At 46.0% G+C, this 18412-nt stretch overlaps 1 protein-coding gene and 1 long non-coding RNA gene across 4 annotated transcripts in view; one reads left to right on the forward strand and one right to left on the reverse strand.

The window, feature by feature from the left end:
• LOC146354179 (uncharacterized) overlaps nt 1–18412 on the forward strand; it is a 142216-nt gene that overhangs the window by 103465 nt on the left and 20339 nt on the right. The gene's annotated exons all lie outside the window — the stretch shown is intronic.
• The window catches only part of PMP22 (peripheral myelin protein 22), a 38679-nt gene continuing 26220 nt past the window's right edge, over nt 5954–18412 (reverse strand). For 2 of the 3 annotated variants that reach the window (XM_084838347.1, XM_084838348.1), the window contains exons 4-5: nt 13904–14044; nt 5954–7687 (exon numbers count right to left, since the gene is read on the reverse strand). In XM_084838347.1, the coding sequence (XP_084694473.1) occupies nt 7521–7687; nt 13904–14044 (308 nt within the window). In that variant the 3' untranslated portion in view covers nt 5954–7520. The remainder of the gene's footprint in view (nt 7688–13903; nt 14045–18412) is intronic. The other variant, XM_084838346.1, reaches the window with a different exon arrangement.

An 18412-nucleotide genomic window follows, 5' to 3' on the forward strand; every position in this document is an offset into this window, starting at 1 on the left:
AGGTCATCCAATGTGATGCTGAATAGGAAAGTAGTACTTCACTTGCACTTCAAAGAAACGTACAGCAGAGATTAGGGATAGTGACCTTCTCCTAATCACTGCTTAAACACCTAACGTCTCTGATTATCCCTTTATGACCTTTGGTCTGAGTTTCTGAGAACAGCACATTTTACCTGTGCCTAGCACAAAAACTACTGGGACAAACTGTCTGAAATTTGGCAGGTGGAATCATCTCCATGGGGGCTGAGAGGTCCCCAAATTTCATGCACTTCTATGGAAACAGTGAGAAGTTATAACTCTTTGCTTTGAGAGTTTTTGTTGAAAAAATCAAATTTTACCTGCACCTAGCACAGAAACTACTGGGCCAAATTAGAATCACCTCTACTGGGGCTAACAGATCCCAAAATGTCATGTATTTACCATGAAAACGGAAAAGGTTATGGCCATTTCTGTTTTCCAATGCAAGTCAATGGGATAACGTCAAATCCAAATAATTCTGATAGCCGAATCTCACTTCAGATCCGAATCCAAAGTGAGGCAGATTGGGTCGGAATCAGTCTGAAGCAAAGCAGGGTTGCTTCGGAAAGTCCAAATTGGCATCCAAAGCGAACCAGGGGTTCTGCGCTCAGCCCTACTAAAAATCCTGCCAGTGGGGGATGTTTTGAAAGCATAAAACTATTCATAAACCAATTCTTTCTGGAGACACTGTTGAAAGAACTGGGCCTTCTCATCTGCTCACATGATTTCTGTTTGACAGCAACAAAGATGAGTGGCCAAGATAACCCCCTATTGGCTATGAAACCCTCACTGCTCTTACTCAGTTCACAGCCACTGGGAAAGCTTCAGAAGCACAGGGGGAATTCACAACTGCGGTCCTTTCCAGTTGGAGCCTTGTGGCTACTAGGCACAGCTAAATCTTGCCACCACATGGCCAAGTAAGGAAATAATGGACCTGAGGTATAAATGGAAGCTACATTAAAACACACACACATACTTACAATTACATATAGGCGTCTATGTAAGTGAAAGAAAATCATGTTTGCTTGTAACACAGTTTGCAAAAGAGGTCATTGTTGAGTTTGGGAAAGGCATTGTTAAACTAGTTGTATTTATGATGCAATAGGCATTAAAGAATCTTTCCCAGAGTTGCTCTTTCTTCCTCTTCCATGGATTGCTGCTGGTTTCCTATCCAGCCATTTCACGAAGCAATTTTGCTTTAATTTAGCAGTCCCAGACGTGCGCCGAGACGCTAGGGGCTCCTTGAGTTCCAAATGTGTCAGCTTCAGGTCTGGGCTGCAATGCCCAGCCAAAGAATCATTTCCCTCTTCCGCAGAATGGAACCCCCCTTCTTCGGGGCCCTCGCCACAGTGCAATGGCATGGACCTTTGGCAGAGTCCATGTCATCCCTGGAGCCTGCGTCCCGCAACGGTGATTTTAGCAGCTGGCTTAGGCAGCTCACGCCACGTGCCAGTGCTGCTCCCCTAGTCAGACTGGCATATCAGCACACGGCATTGGCATAAATGGTCCCCCTTCCTATAGGCAGCTAGGGTGCATACAGGGCTCTTACAACACTCTTTGGGAGGCAGAGGTAAGGGATCATCACCACAGCAGTCAATTAAAGTGTCCCATTCTATCGCTCCATTTCCTAAGGGAACAAGAGCAATTCCCTCCGAGCAGCGGTTTCTGAGCACGCATCCACCCAGTATGGGGGTAAGTCTGAGAAGGCTGCGTGCACATAGGTCTGCATGCACAGACCTATGCACTGCACAGCACAAGTTCCAATATAAGCTTCCATCTTTGGGCCTCCTAAAAATCAGTTGTCACTGACTGATTTTGGGAGTGACCAGGGCTTTGTTATTTGGCTGATCTGTTACAGCTCAGCCTCTCCACAAGACGATGGGCAATTTTAGACTTGCATTCATTTAAATGAGCCGCTAATAAAGCCCCTGTGCCTTCTAGCTTCTGGGGGAATGAGCAAGTCTAGAAAGTTTAGACAATTTTGCTGTGTCCTTATTACTCCTGAGAAATTGATCTTTTAAACATAGCTATTTGAAGGTGCAAATGAGGCTTCTCTCTCTCTCTCTCTCTCTCCATTTCAAATTGCGCCAGGAAGAAGGTAATACTAGCTTTCATCACAAGAGGGCATATTTCTACCAGCTATCTCACGGCTGTCAGACAAGCGTTATGCCTAGACTGCCACCAACAAGTGTAAACTCTCTTTTGCTCAAGTGTAAACACTCTTTTGTTTAGAGGCTTCAAACACAATTGGTTTAGGGCACCAATGTGTCTGTAAACCAGACAAGTACTCTGGAGCTAAAGCAAAATATGTAATGAATATCAACTAAGCTCTTTCACTGTGGAAATTCATGGATCAAATGTTTCTGAAGTTCTGAACGAAAAAAGCCATCCATTTTCTGTTTCACCAGAGCTAACAGAGGGTGGGGTGCTGCTCGAGAGGAAAGGTGGCCCAGGAGGTTGCCTGAAGCACAGGCGATCTCCTGAAACCTCTCCACAGTGCCTGGCTCAGAGGAAGAACCCGCTCAGAGCCAGGCATTTGGCTGTGGCTGGCTCTAAGAGCCACACTAAAGCCATGCTTTCTCCTGCTGATGTGGCTCTCCAGAGAACCCGCCAGCTTGCTGGCTCACTCTGAGGGGGTCCTCAGTGATCCATAGGGCAGGTGACAGTGATTCAGGGTGGGGATGCCATGGTGGCACTTGATGTTGCTTACAAACAACAAACAGGCATGGGTCAACTCATAGGAGGATTCCTCTAGAAATACAGTAAAGCTTAGATGCTTCATAAAGTAATACACAACCAGGACGCCATGGGACAGCTTTGCTGACTCCAGGCACTCCATCCTCCCCATCTGGTTTTGGGCCTAAAAGACCTATGGGTCTACAAAGGATAAGTTGCAAGTAAGCAGAATTTGTGACATTGCACAACATCATCACTGATCATGAAGCACATCTGTTAAGGCATCAGCCTTAGCTTCCAATTTCCTGGCTTTGTGGAGCTTGAGCCAACTTGAGATAGCCTTAGCGTCTGGTCTTTTTAACTGGCAGGTTTTTTGATCATTGAATAGTTTTGAAACCTTTTTTGGTTAAGCCCCCCTACCCCATAAAACTCATTTGGGTAGAGAATATAAAGGATGGTTTGACTTTGTAGGGAAGTGAAGAGTAACTTGAATAAACTGACCCATGAGACACATAGGAGCAGAACTAGGGAAGCCACCACTAAACTGAGCCAATTTAGATCTCAGTGTAAACAGCTATTGAAAAAGAAGAAATTGGAATATAATAGTGTCCAACAGAAAGCTCTTGGAACTGCCATGATTAATAGAGATAAAAAGACATTCTAGGATCTGGTGGACCATGGGAATTCCAATGCAAGATCTCCAATTGAGGCATGCATTCCCATGGACATGTGAATAATTATTTTGGTAGAATCTATGGTATTCCACTCGCCACTCAGCCTTTAGATGGTGAAGGAAAACCCCTGCCCAATTGGGATCCAATGCAGTCTTCCCAAATTAAAGGGTTAGTAAAGCGGCTGGGAATTTGTAAAGCCTCTGGTGAAGACACAATTCCCCTAGTAGGATAACAGCAGTAAACCCCAGCACCATTCACAAGACTGTATGGTTTTTATGCACACAGACTGTATTCGCATAGGTGCTGTCAGCAGTGATGGGGGCCTTGTAAAAGCAAAATCCTTGACCAATTACTCAGTCTAGTAAACATCTGTAGGGCAGGGTGGGGTTTCTGCCACAATCCTGCTCCCCGCTATGTGAACTCACACTGCATACAATGGTCTTGTGAAAAATGTTTGTATGTTGGAGAGGTGAACTGACCAGGCTTGTGTGATCTACTTTAAAAAACAACAACAACTAGAATCCCTGTGGTCCAACAAGTCCAGTTTGCTTTGTAAATTTAAAACATGAGTGGATACTCCGTATCGGAGCAATTAAGGCATTACTAATATGTATTAAGTGATTCTGAGTATGCATTCTTGCTTAAGAACATAAGTGCCTTGCAGGATTAGGTAAGGTCCAGCTAGTCCAGGATTCTTTGCAAAGTGCCAGGCCCAGCTAGTGCTAGGTTTTTTGATCATTGTTCCATTTGTATGATGGAATCTATTTAGTTTCCACCCCAAGGGGCATGCGCGTGCACACACACACAGATGCACAATGCCTGCACGTGTGAGTTCCAGGAAGAGTAGTGTATGGGAGTGTGTTATGTTCGTGCGTGCACATGCAATGCATGCACATGAAAGTTCAAAGAAGTCTAGCGTATGGGAATTCTTTGAGCACCACCAATCATGGGTACCTTGGGCATTCAAATTAGATGGATTCTGCTGGAAGCTGTTCAGCCTTTGAAAGGATTCTCTCACTGTGGCTTTGAAGGACAAACAGTGGATGAAGAAAAACAGGAGTTGCACCAAAAAAATCTTCTCCGGCAGTCCATGACAACAACATAAGGCTGTCCCACTTGCCAATACATGGGCTTGTCAACACAACAGATACAGTTTCAGGAATCTGCTAAGGAATAATGCACCTTTAATGTTCCCGGTGGTGGGGTTTCATTAGTGACTAATGATGAGTAAAAAAAACACAGACTCAAGTAGAAGTGACCAACTACAGCTTGGAGACCTAGTGTGTACAGCTGTTGGCCAATACTTGGGCAGCTTTTACCCAAACCAATTGGAAATTCTTTGCTACCTTTAGTAACAGACACAGAGCCTTTCAAGCAAGCTCTGAGGCTATTGACTCAACAAAGGGAGGAAGAAATGGATACCACCACTGCTCCAAGGATAAGAATTCTCCAGCATATTTTCACCTCTTTCATAGGATGGTAAATGGGACTGGCCAGGCTTGAGTCCCACATTTCCAGTGCCCCAGTTCAAGTAACTCATCTACCTTAGGAAGAAAAGTGATGGCAGATTTCTAGTCTTCCTTGTGTGAAGTTTGAGTACATATTGCCCTAGAAGGAACATGTAAAATTATGGTTTACACTGACCACCCTCTGTGGGTGTGAAGTTCAAAGCTGCTAGTGTTAAGCACTGTGGTGGTGACAGAAAGGTCAAAGGCCAGATGCAGCTGCCAGGACTGGGGCTGCCATACTCACAGGGCCACCCCAAGACATTTTCATAGAATCATAGAATAGTAGGGTTGGAAGGGGCCTACAAGGCCATTTTGCTGCTTGAAGCAAAGGACAAGATGGTGCCTCCCCTTTTCATGTCCAGAAGCTAATGGGACTGTTAGCTGAATCTTATTTTGACATGAGCAATGGGACAATGCCCCCCTGAAGGCAGCAGGTAAGCTTAGGGGGCACATGGGAGGCTATACGGCCTACACAGCTCTGTCCACCAAGAGCTAGCCACCACTCTCTGAGTCGAGTTGCACTCGACCTAATGGTAGGGCCAGCCCTGCAAACTCATGCCTGCCCAGCACTCAAGGTATGTTAAGTTGAGGTGTTCTGTTGCCACAGCAGATTACAACCGAGCCAAATGGAAAGATGGGGGTGATATTCATTCCATCTTAGGCTCTCGCTCAGTCGTCCCAAACTAAAACACAAAACAGTGGATGGAGCAGCACCATTTTTAAGTTACCAAATGGTGCTCTGGTAGCCTTGCTCACAAGGCTGTAAAAAAGGAGACCAACCCAATGTGGAAAATAAGTTGTGGCCTCTTGTCAACACTCCCAGGAATGCAGCTCCCTCCATCTGCCATTTTATAATCCATTGTCCATCAAGGCCCAGCAGTTACAAAAGCAAGAGATTACAGACACTGTTGCCCCTCCGATGAAGGCTGTGATTTGCAATGCAATAGGTTGAACAGAGAGACTGTTCTACAAAATTACTACTGGCAGCTCCTGAACATGCTACGCTAAACACTCCCCAGCTCCCTGCAATTGTTCTGCCCACAGTAGCTACAGAAAGAGATACAACAGAAGGCCAAAGCAGTTGAGTTATTCTGACTTTTATTTTGTTGCTTCTTAGTCCACACAGTTGGTATAAAATCAGCAAAGCAAAGCAAAATAATCGTATAATAATGTCTGGAGTCTTAGCATCAGAAGGCACCGCTGACACATCTACATGCGGCTGCCAGTACGGTTCATTGCCAGACACACCTTTGGAAGCACAGGAAAGGGTTACAGTGGAGCTCGTGGGAATCCTACACTTGCTTCCCTCATTTCCACGAGGGGGAAAAATACCTTGGTTATAAATGCTTTATTAAAAAAATAACAGTAATAATGATGATAGCAACTTTCCTAAGTACAAAAGCAGTTATAGGTTGTGTATATATATTACACAGAATTATTTATCATTCCTAATCCTTGGTTTATCTCAAAATCGTTATCTGACTTTCCAGTGAGTAAAGGTTAAATGGCTTAGCAATACAAGGAATGGTAAATAGATAGCACCATCTCACAGATTTTTGGTATTCAATTTCATAGAGGAGACAAGGAAAGGGATGGGGTGGTGGTCTGGAGCCTACGAAGTTTAATTCATTTTCTACACATTAGCTTATTCTCAAGGAAAGTAATTTTACCCACCCACCCCAAAAAAACCTGGCATGGCTGAAGGATGACCACCTCACTAGTTATAAACCAAGCTTTATTTTTTGTTTCTCATTCCACTCAGATGTTTCTGTCTTCTAATTTTGGTCTTGGCATTTTAAAATGTGCAAACACTGACATGATTTAATATATGGAAATGAGCAGTAGCTGGAGGTGCTCCAAAGAGAGTTTGGTTATTGATTGATGAAGACATTTACAACCTACCTTTCCTTCAAGAAGCTCAGATTGTCATACAAGGGGATTATACATGGAGGTGGTGGCAATATTACACAGCTTCAGGATGCACAGGGTATACGTCACATAAACCACCACATATTGGCTTTCATCCCAAGGGATGTAGAAGCTGGGCTCACCTACCCTTATCTTATACATCATCTACATTTTGGTAGACATCCTTCTTCCTTCTGCATGGCATTTGCATCCATCATTTGGTTAACATGGGCATACTAGGGCATCGGACAACATCAGTGCAGTGGTGGCACAACATACCTATTCTGAAGGCCCAGTCTTGGCTTATATTTGGTTTGGGATTGAAAGTGGAAAACTTTGGAGGAGGGATCCATTCGTTTCCACAGCAGAAGAAGGAAAAACGGCACTCTAATTATAGTGTTAGGAGTTAAAGAGTTCTTAGGCACTTTCTTTAGGCTTTAAACATGGCGGCAGGTCAACAAACAAAAGCAAACAGTACTATGTACATATATGTAAAAAGTGTTATAAATAGGTTTTTTTTAAACCATAGATACTATATACATCTTCAATGAACACAGTAACCCTTCTTTCGGTTTGGTTTCTTTTTTCTCTCTCTCTTGTTGGGTTTTGGGTGTGTATGTGTGTGTGTAGTTTTGTTGTTTTGTTTCTCGGGTTAACTTCCATTTTTCCCCACTTTCTATCTCATCAACGCCCCCTTGTCCCAAGTGCTCTAGTCTCAGTGGCCTCACTTGACACTTCATTCGCGCTTCCTCAAGATGATGTAGATCACCCCACTAATGACAGCCAGCGGGAAGGCCACCCAAGACAGGATGTACGTGAAGCCGAAGGAAGTGCTGTCTGTGGAGAGATGCCAATCTGTATGTCTCACTGTGAAGATGGCCGCACCACTCATCACACATAGGCCTGAGAAGTGGAGGAGATAGAGAATGTAAGCAAACAAATCCATGACAGAGAGACAAGATTTAGCAGCAATGTGCCTGTTACAAACACTCCTTCTCACCTTACTCCCAGTCACTCCTCATGCCAAGATATTCTAGGAACTTAACAGCCATGTTTAAGACATTAACATCCCTTGCACCCTGGCATTTTGCAACACAAGGACCTTAGTTCAGAAAAGTCAACCGAGGAGAGGACAAGATATCCTTCAGGGCTTATTTAGCCACCTGTCTCAGTAACTCCACAGTTCAGACTCGCAATGGTATAAAGCCGGGGTAGCTCTCCAGATGTTTTGGTCTTCAACTCCCAGAAGTTGCTGCCAGCATGGCCAATGATCAGGAATGCTGGGAGGTGAGGTCCAAAACTTCTGAAGATCTACTTTCTGCCCACCCCTGGTATGGAGAACATTGGTTCTGTTCTATACACACAACAACACACACACGCTGAGCTGCTAGCTGCCATTCTAACAGTTCCACCCCACTGAAAAAATGGCCACTAATCTACTTGTTTGAAGTGGGAGGCGTTTACCATAACCAACAGAGGAAGCTGGATAAGTGCTCTCTTCACATGGAGGCAGATTCTGATACATACGTTTCAGCGGGGATACCAATTAGGCAGGAGCCCTGCTCTGAAATAATGATTAAACCTGCCTTGCAGCCAATAATTAAAGCAAAGTCTGTCTTGTCCTTTTTCCATCCTGCTGCCTCCAGTGTCCTAAGCCCCTGTGATCAAAGTGTGAGCAGGTCACAGCAGGGCCCTCTGCAACAACGCCACTAGGTCCAGCTTCTGCATTGCCAGATCAGCAGCACCAGCTCTAGAACTATTTTCCCCCCTGAAAGCCCAGCATCAGGGCCTGCCAGGATTACACAATGATTCTTCTATTCACCGCCCAGAACAAGGCCTTTTCGTTGATCCCAGCAATTCCACAACCTGCTCAATGTGCCACCAGAGTAGTCTCTGTTCCAAACCCCTGCGACGTGCCTCAGGACCACCTACACCTAACCACAGTGATATTTGAGCTGTTATTTCCCTCCACACTGCCCCCTTTGTTTGCAGAAAGTGCAGGAGTGGGAATGCGTTGAATTCACAAGCTGCTGATGCAGCTCCCATTCTCTAGGCCATGGAGAGGGCACCCACAGCAACAGCAACAGCCCACAGACTCAGCGCAAAAACTATTGTCTCTCGATTTGGGTGGGATGGGAAAAGAGTGCAGTGGTCATACCACAAATCACCTACAGTCATTAGAAAAGAGAGCATGGATTGTGTATGTAAAGAGCTGGGCAGAAGAGAAGAGACTGTGGTGATCTTATTTTTGCTCGAAGTTACAGAAAGCATTTACCAGGCTGCAACACAGGCCGGGGAGTGGGGCGGGGGGGTTGGAGAAGAGGGAAAACAGAAAATGCTTCACTAGGCAGGGTGCGGGGGGCAGTTCTCTGCTGCATTTCTCATGGGAATACATCCATTGCAGGAGCAAGGGAAGCCACAAGCCTCAACTCCAAGCCCAAAGTACGAACTGAAATTCAGCTTCTATGTACATCTCTAGCTACAGGAGGACATTGCAGAACTGGGGGGACCACCCTAAAGGGCACATTTCCTGCTCTGTTCCAGCTTGGATGGACTAACTGGGTTACCTCGCCTCTGGTGCTCTGCCCCTTCTAGCACCACTGTTATCTACTCACATTCCGAGTAAGCATGCAGAAAAAGATTGCAGAGATGCATATATTTGAGAGAGAGAGAGAGAATGAATGAATGAATGAATATGAATCATTTCACATGAATTTGAGGCAGACATCTGAGAAAGTTCCCAGAGGTTTCGTCACCATTTGTACGTCTCACTCTTCTGTTTGGCTAACTGCAAAATTATAAGAGGCTGATATCTTCAGCCATGTTCTTGTCATGTTTCCAGAATGCAACTAGGGAAAATCAATATTAGGAAAAGAGGCCATGCCACTTGTTTTCAGGCAGACCCCATTGATTCTGGCCTAATGGTATCGGATCCCCCACCTCAAAACACCCCAGATTTGATCATGACTCAGGACATTTTGTGTCCTGTGAATATAAACTATTATTTTGTGTGGATGTCACTGAACTTTGAAAAATAAATGTAAATACAAATAAAGGTTCATCATTCAGAATTTAGTTTGGAACTATATATTCTATTCTTCTTAAACTGGATTCCCAAACAATCTCCTATCCAGACCTACTTAAAGCTATAATAATATATAAGCAGCATGTACTCTCAAGACTATCAGATTGCATTCCATTTTAATTGCACTTTCCTCCTACTGGGAGACCTGCAAACCATGTAGAAACAGGACTAGTATTACCCAAAGTCAGCTTCTGCACTCCATATCCTGTTTGTTCCAGGGCTGTGGACTAATTACCCAGCAAAACCCCGGCATTTCATATGCTGCACCAGGCTGAGTCACAGGACAAAAGGTTGCCTTGGGGGCAAGAGCTTCTCCAAAGGAAATGATTGATGGCTTGGAAAGTGCTCTCTCCCTGACTCCTGCAGGGGTGGTTTTCAAAATGCTCCACCCAACAAAAACAAAGATTCCATTTGTTCACACCAGATATATCTAAGAGGAAAAACATGAACAGGGGCCATCCTCATGCAGGCTACAGAGAGGCTCCTAAACCATCATTAATTCCAGCAACTATATACAAGGTATGGACTAACATCCACAAAGCCCCAGGAATGCTACGAGGAAATGCAACTTGGACTTTTAAGAAGTGAGCCTTTTTTTTCAGGAATGCAAATTGAATTGAGCACAAGCCAAGATGGCCCCCTCACTGGGGCTCTCAAACAGACTCTGCTCTCTTTAGGAACTAGGGCGTGGAATGTTCACTGACGGTTAGGCTGGAGTGCAGGGAGCTGAGGGACAAGAGAGAGAGAGAGAGAGAGAGAGAGAAGGAGCTACTGACACAAGGACTATTCAGACGCACATGACAGTTCAGAGCCTGGTGCTGCAACAGGCAGATTTGGAAACTGAGCTGTTGAATGGTGGTTGACAGTACTTCATTCCTGGGAAAGTATTAGGTCCAAGGTTGGCAAGTATGCCACAAGTCCAGTCCAACATATGAGACAGTGTGCGCTACACTACATATGCGGTTCTGTTTTGCCTTGGGGAAGTCTACCAAGCCAGGGGAAGACAGAGGCACAATTGTGGAGGGACAAGCAAGAGGGCAGGTCTGACCCTGCCACAACCAGGTCCACAGGCCTGCCACCCTTCCTATCGAGATATGCTACAGTCTTTGCTGCCATGTGCCACAGCTGGTCCACTCATGTATTAGGAGCCATCCCCCCAGCATTTACTACTGGGTAAATGAAATCTTTCCATGAAAAATTCTGTGGGCCAGGCCTTCAATTTGCTACAACCACAACCCAGCTCACTTCACAGGTTGTCCTCTACCATCCTATTCAATATGGATGTGAGAAGCCAAGGCTGATGGCAAACTAAGTCCTTCCCAGAGCGGTAAGCCAAGCATCCTTGAGGAAGACTTGCTCATGAAATGTCTTCAAGGACTTCCAATATATTGGTGTTGCTTCAATTTCTGCCCAGATCCAAGGCCTAATTCAGGGACACCAACATGACTTGACTACTGTCTGTATGTGTGTGGGCGGCGGGCAGGTAAGCACTGAGTACACTTTTGACGCCCATCAAAACTGCCCTGCAGACATAATCTTAGTGTTACTCCAAGAATGGAATGGGGTTGCATTCTCTCAGACAGATGACGGATTTTGTCTTCAAGGGCAACTTCCAAGGGCCAGATAAAAATCACCTTTAGGGGAAAGGGAGAAAGAAAGAAATCTCCCCCAGTGACACTCCTTGGTCTTGTCTTCCGCCAGTACTCTCAGATGTGTGGCTTGTAGGACAAGGTAAGTTCAAGAAGGGGTTGTCTTATGGCAGCCAACCCAGTGCCCTCCAGAGGTGTTGGACTACAACACCCATCATCCCCAGCCAGGATGATGAGCGCTGTAGCCTTACCATATCTGGAGGGCACTGAGTTGGGGAAGGCTTCCTTATGGTATACAGCTCATTGAAGAGCAACAGGCACTATCTCAGGGTCAGCACAGAACAGTGGTGGTTGGTGGCTCTGATTTCAAGTGGGGCTGTGTTTCCACTCTGGGTTTCCGTCAAAACCAGCCAGAACGCTAAAGGAGCTGTCCAAGATGCTGAGCCTATTGGGGGGGTTCAGCACCTTGGATAGTTCCTTTAGCATTATGGCTGGTTCTGACTGAAACCCAGGATGGATTCACTGCCCCACTGAAATCGGAGCCACCAGCCTCCACCGGCACAGAGAAGTCAGACGCTGTTACACTGCACCAGCTCTTTCCTCCTACTGTTAGAGCAGGGAACCCTAGATTAAGCCCTGAGCTCCTCCTACAGGAAACCCCTGACATAGTGAAACTGTGCCGCATCAGCCACAGAGTGTCCTGTCTCCTTCCAGGCTGGAGTGCAACCCTTGTCCCCCACATGCTGTGGCATTTTATTCTATGTGAAGATGGTTCCTTTCAAGTAAGAAAATGGCACACTCACCCACTTCCTCATGGGGAGCGGCTGCGGTACAGTTATACCACTCTGCTGCTCTTTGTTGGTGTACTTGAACTGCCTTGCTTCAGTGCCTTTAACAGAAGCTCGGCACAGAAAAGTTTAGCAGATGGAGCTTTTTTGTGGTAAGCAGACAAGTGGAGATCTGCATTTATTGCCCCAACTCTGCCTCTCTTGATACTCAGTGATGGCATATGTTCAGAGGAAATTAAAATGAATTTCACTTTGGGGCGGATAATATGGGTGCATCAGCACGAGAACAGAAAGGAGGTGGGAGCTCAGTAGCTTCCTAAGAAACCTTTCTGGTGCAGGCGCGCGCGCGCACACACACACACACACACACACACGCATGCACACACAGAATTCCACAGCTCAGAATTGTTGATAGAACTCCCAAGCAATGGAGCTGGCTATTCGAAATGTCTCAGACATAACCTCAGTTCAAGTCCCAAGCTTGGGCAGGGTTGGAAAAGGACAGGGGCATATAATAAGGGAGCAACCCTATGGTTGCTAGTCAGTGGCTAGATGCCCATAGGATAGGTCGGTTCCCGGGAATCGAGAACCGACCTCAACCTCCTCCCATGCTGCCTCATAGGCAGCATGGATTGGCCCCGCACTCCATGCTCCTAAGAGGAGCACGGAGCGGCGAAAACAGGGTGTTCCTGGGGGCGGGACAGGGCGGAGGTCCCGTTCCAGCGCTTCCTATGCGTTGTCCGGCGTCTACCCCCACCCCCCGCTCCGACTTCCCTTGGCTAGACAGCCAAAATCAGCTATCTAGCTGCAAATGCAGGGTGGCTGAAATGCGGAGGGGACGATGTCCCCTCTGTGCTGCTCCTGCCCTGCATTGGATAGGTGGTTGCCTCCAAGTTCGGAGGCAGCCGCCTATCCTGATAGGATTGCGCCCTAACTTTGTCAGTGATACAGCCAGTGGAGACTGGTGGCTCCAATGTCAGTGGGGTTGTGAATCCGCTCTGGGTCCCAGTCAGAACTCTAACGGAGCTATCACCCTGGACAGCTCCGTTCGAGTTCTGACAGGGACGTGGAGGGGATTCACTGCCCCACTGACATCGGCGCCACCAGCCTCCACTGGATACAGCCTTGGGCAGCACCTTAGGACACCTTTGATTTACAAAGCTGATAAATCGTTATTTGGCGAGAGAAAGAAACTGGGATGAGGTGCTTGGGGTGGAAGAAAAAAAGTATTTTTGCCCCACAATACAAGATATCTTAAAAATTACACACAAGGGAAGAGCTGTCGAAACAGAGGAGAAAACTAGTCTGTTCTGACCTGTTCCCATAATCAACATTCTTCAAACGAAATTTGTGCCATGATCTATGGCTATCATCCTCACCTGTTTAATGGAAGCTGCAACCCTACACACATTGACCTAGGAGTAAGGCCCATCAAACAAAGTGGGACTTGCTTCTGGATGGACATGTGTAGGTATGTGCGGTTAAGTAGAGTTAGTACTCCAGCTCAAGGGCTCTAGCTCAAACTCATACCCATCCAAGCAGAAGGTTCTTTGCTATTATGGAGTGATCCTGCTTTCCACCATTACCCATTGCTCCACCTAGGAAGGTTTCCTTTCACAGTATTCCAAGATTCACAGCTCCACTGCCCTCCACTTACCAGCAAGGATCTGGAAGATGCCAGTAAGGTAGAACCTTCCACCCTTAGTGAGAGTGAAGAGCTGGCAGAAGAACAGGAACAAAGACAACACACTGAAGATGATGGAAAGGATCATCAGAGCTTGGACAGACTGCAGCCATTCTGGAAAGAGAAAACAGGACACAAAGGGGCTATTACGGCAACACTGGCCAGAGATCACATTTCTACAAGCATCTTTGCACAGGGAGTTACAGCAACAGTTTTCAACTCTTCCGGCTGTTGAACATGATGCAGCCCTCAAATCAAGAAGAATTAATAGAAACGAGCCACTTTCCTCTAGCTCTTTGGTATGAAAATTACAGCAGATCCCTGTATTAACAACATAAAGGTCAAGCACACAAGATGGATTAGCTGGGAGTGGGTACCTTCAGGCACACCTGTTGGGGAAATGTGTCCCACCCTAAAAAGGTAACCAGAAAGGTAATCTAGTAAAGGCCTCTGGCAAATCCAGCCTCAGGTGTTCAAGGAGGAACTCCCTCGTAGTTTCTGAAAGAGGAGACTAAGCTTTGTGACAGTTCATACCACCTCCAACCAAATCTTCCTGCTAACACCTCCCCCCCCACCCCCCACCGACAATGCTGTGGACCCAGATATCAGAGGATAAGCACAGAAAGAACAATAGACACCACTGCTTACTGGTTCACAAGCCTCAACGAAGCTGAGTTGTGGGAGACGCAGGACAGGTAAAAGGAATGCTTTTTCTACACAGCACGTAGTTAAATTGTGGAATCTGCTATCATGAGACGTAGTGATGGGCACTAACTTGGACAGCTTTAAAAGTGGATTAGACAAGTTTGTGGAGGAGAAGGCTATCAAAGGCTACCAGTCATGATGGTTGTATATTACTTCAAGAATCAGAAGCAGGTAGTATGCCTCTGTACAGATCAGTTGCTGGGGAACATGACTGGGAAGGGACTATTGCACTCATGCCCTGCTTCTGGACTTCCCATTGGAGCATCTAGTTGGCCACAATGTGAAAAGAATGCTGGACAAGACAACCCTTTGGTCTGATCCAGCATGGCTCTTCTGTTCTCCTAATCATGCAACAGCTATATTAATAGCACCATTTCTATCCATTCCAAGAGCTTGCTTGCCACTCAATATTTTACATTTAACTTCATTGAATATGGCAGCAGCCCATGCTCACTAGAGATTACACCCTCTTCTTCTTCATGGTAAACCTCAGCATAAAGCAACATGTCAAGCATGGGATGAAGCTAAAAGGCAACTGGCCCATTCAACTGAGCATTATTCTAGGAAAAAATCAGCTTTGCACCAGAGGACATTTCAGCACCCTTTCCCTAGTATCTGGCATCTGCTCCCAAGATTATTCATGAGGACAACACTTCTACAATATCAAATACTTTCGGACACAAAACCTTGATGCAGTTGGGCTACTGTCAGGATCCTTATGTTTTAATGGTACGGCTATGAAACATTAAGGCCCAGTATGGCCTATGGCATCACTACCACACTCCACACAAACGGATGAACCACTTTCAGGGTTAGAGTTATGTCTTCTGTAGGCCAAGGAGGCTAGCCCAGCAATGACTGCTAATGTATGCCACAGCATCAGCTTCTAAGCTAGCCCTCTTGAATTTGCAGTGAAGGTGTGGAGAAGTGAGGAAAATCACTGGCAATTTGCCAGCTTTTGGCCAGTTGAAAACAGGAGCCTTCAGCAACAGAGATGCTTAGCCTTGCAAGACTGTGTGCAGTGCAGGCAAAGCGAACAACATCAGGGTTAGACAGCAAGGGGGATTTTCAAAAGCTAACCACTGGTCCTACTACAAAAATAGGGTGGTGCAAAAATGGGTGTGTGGGCACGGTGTATCTGAAATGTGGTTCTCCATCTGTTTGAATTTGACAGCCCTGAATTAGGAAGAATAATAATTTTGTTGATGACAAAACTGAGGCTTAGAAATTATGACTTATCCAAGGCAACCTTGTGTAACTGTGATAAAGTCGTAATTTCAGAACATAAGAAGAGCCTTGCTGGATCAGACCAAAGGTCCACCTAGTCCAGCATTCTGTCCACATAGTGACCAACCAGCTGCCTGGGGGAAACTCACAAGCGGGACATGAGTGCAACAGCACCCTCCTGCCCATGTTCCCCAGCAACTGGTGTACACAGGCATACTGTTGCAAATACCGGAGGTAACATACAGCCATCAGGACTAGTAGCTATTGATAGCCTTCTCCTCCAGGAATGTGTCTTATCCCTATTTAAAGCTATCCAAATTGGTGGCCATCATTACATCTTGTGGAAGTGAATTCCATAGTTCAACTATGTACTGTGTGAAGAAGTACTTCCTTTTATCTGTCTTGAATCTCCCACTGATAAGCTTCATGGAATGACCCCGAGTTCTAGTATTATGAGAGAGGGAGGAAAAAAGTCTCCCTACCCACTTTCTCCACACAATGCATAATTCTGTACCCCTCTATTATGTCTCCCCTCACTCACCCTTTTTCTAGACAGTCCCAGCCGTTGCAACTCCCCTATGAGGATAGGTTCCTCCAGCCCCTTGACCATTTTGGTTGCCCTTTTCTTTAAACTCACACCTACCAGCTACAAACCAATTGCACCACCACTGACCACTCACTAACATCCCACGCAAGGGCCTCTCAAGATCTTCTTTGGACTGTTCCAGACAAAATTACTTCCTCGGGGAGATTCGCATCTATTAGTGATGTACTTAGACAAACTACATGAAATGTTGTTGTTGTTGTTCAGTCGTTAAGTCTTGTCCGACTCTTCCGTGACCCCATGGACCATAGCACGCCAGGCCTTCCTGTCCTCCACTCTCTCCCGAAGTGTGCTCAAATTCATGTTAATTGCATCGGTGATGCTATCTAGTACATGAAATGTACCCCATGTCAAACCTAACTTTGCTGTTGGGAGATAGTGTGGATTTTTTCAACACTGCTAGAAATGAGTACTCAAGTGTTGAGGTGAGGGAGGGAGCAGCATCCAAGCGAGAACAGAGGGTGGGGCAGAAAGCAGTCAACAGGAGAAAACACTGAAATGACAGAGTGTTCAAAATCGAGCCAGTGGGCAAAGGATGGGCTCTTTTGACATGCTCCACAGTGGCGCAATAGGAACCATCCATTCAACAATGCCCATGACCCAAGTGCAACCACCATTGCCACAGCATTTCATCAGCAAGAGTTGCATTTGCTTGGGCAACAGTTAGCTTCCCAGAGTCCGATGCACTGGCTAAAGTGCAGAAAACTGCCATTTCCCACAGAATAGCAGCACTCGCTGCACAACATCGGCAGAGTGTTTTAATCATTACTCTACAGTTCCCAATGGGAAAACAACAACAGTATCTGGAAAGGTCTAAACTGGCTGCCGTTGAGTTTAGGTTGCCAACAGGCTGCAAAAAATAAAAAATGAAACAAACAGATATCCTAAGCAACACCCCTGTCCCCATTTGGAACCGCAGGAGAGGCACTTGACCACAGCTGTCAAAAGTCAGGAAACTTATAGCATGAGCTCAGTCAAAGCCATCGTTGATGTCTGAGTCAGAGGCTGAGCTATTTGCATGCCTTGTGGGTGGCTAAGTGTCCCCACGAAACACTACAATGAATGCTCAAAATACCACAACAGCACTGCTTTGACACAGGAATGTTTAAAGAGCCCCAATTCTGTACGGCACCTACTCCTGCTGGTATCAAGGGACACGGTGGGGTTAGCTTAAATCAATGGATCAGCTCTGCCTATTTATAGCTACTTGAAAAGTTAGCAAGCCACGTGAGAAGCCGGCTGCTGGATTTGCACACACACAGACAGCCTTTCAGTCACTGCAGCTCTTACTACGAGTACGACTACTACATCCAGGAGGTATAGAAACGTGCAAACTGGTGATCTGGCTTTCTAGTACAAGCGCAGATGGCTTCACTGGAGAGTCTTGGCTTTGTTTCTTTCATTACAGCCTTCAAGCCAGGGAAAGAGGAAAAAGTGGAAGCGTGTGTGTGCGGTAACGTAAAATTCTGGAAACAAGAGGGTTCCTGGATGCAGTTTCTGTTGGTTATGGGGCTTGTGTGTTATATACCCTGTACTGCCTGCTGTCTCCCCCCATGACATCCAGGCAGTCTCTGCTCTAGACATCCGACCCCCAATATGTTCCATGCACTTCTTTCTTATCAAAGCATTGAGGGGAGGGGGATGACATCTGGATACACGTTTCCCTAATATCGCAGAGTTCATTCAAAGCCCCTGCTTATAAAGTTGGTTTTGCAACAGCACTTGCTTTCTTAAGCAGAACATTAGGACCCCCTGATTATACCCAAGTAAAACCCTTGTAATAAAAAAAATACCTAGTTCTGGTATTCTGTTTGCATCCCCTATTCTGGCTCCAAGGTAAGCTTTTGTAGACAGTACTCCCAGATATCCCGAAGCCCAATTATTCAGAAGCCTGCCCTGTGCTCCTGCTCTTTTCAGCAAACGCTTTGTTTACAAAACAAGAACAT

The sequence above is a fragment of the Heloderma suspectum genome, chromosome 2, assembly GCF_057233095.1.
Source record: "Heloderma suspectum isolate Gila_16-S chromosome 2, 16-S_ref, whole genome shotgun sequence".
Lineage (NCBI taxonomy): Eukaryota > Metazoa > Chordata > Lepidosauria > Squamata > Helodermatidae > Heloderma > Heloderma suspectum.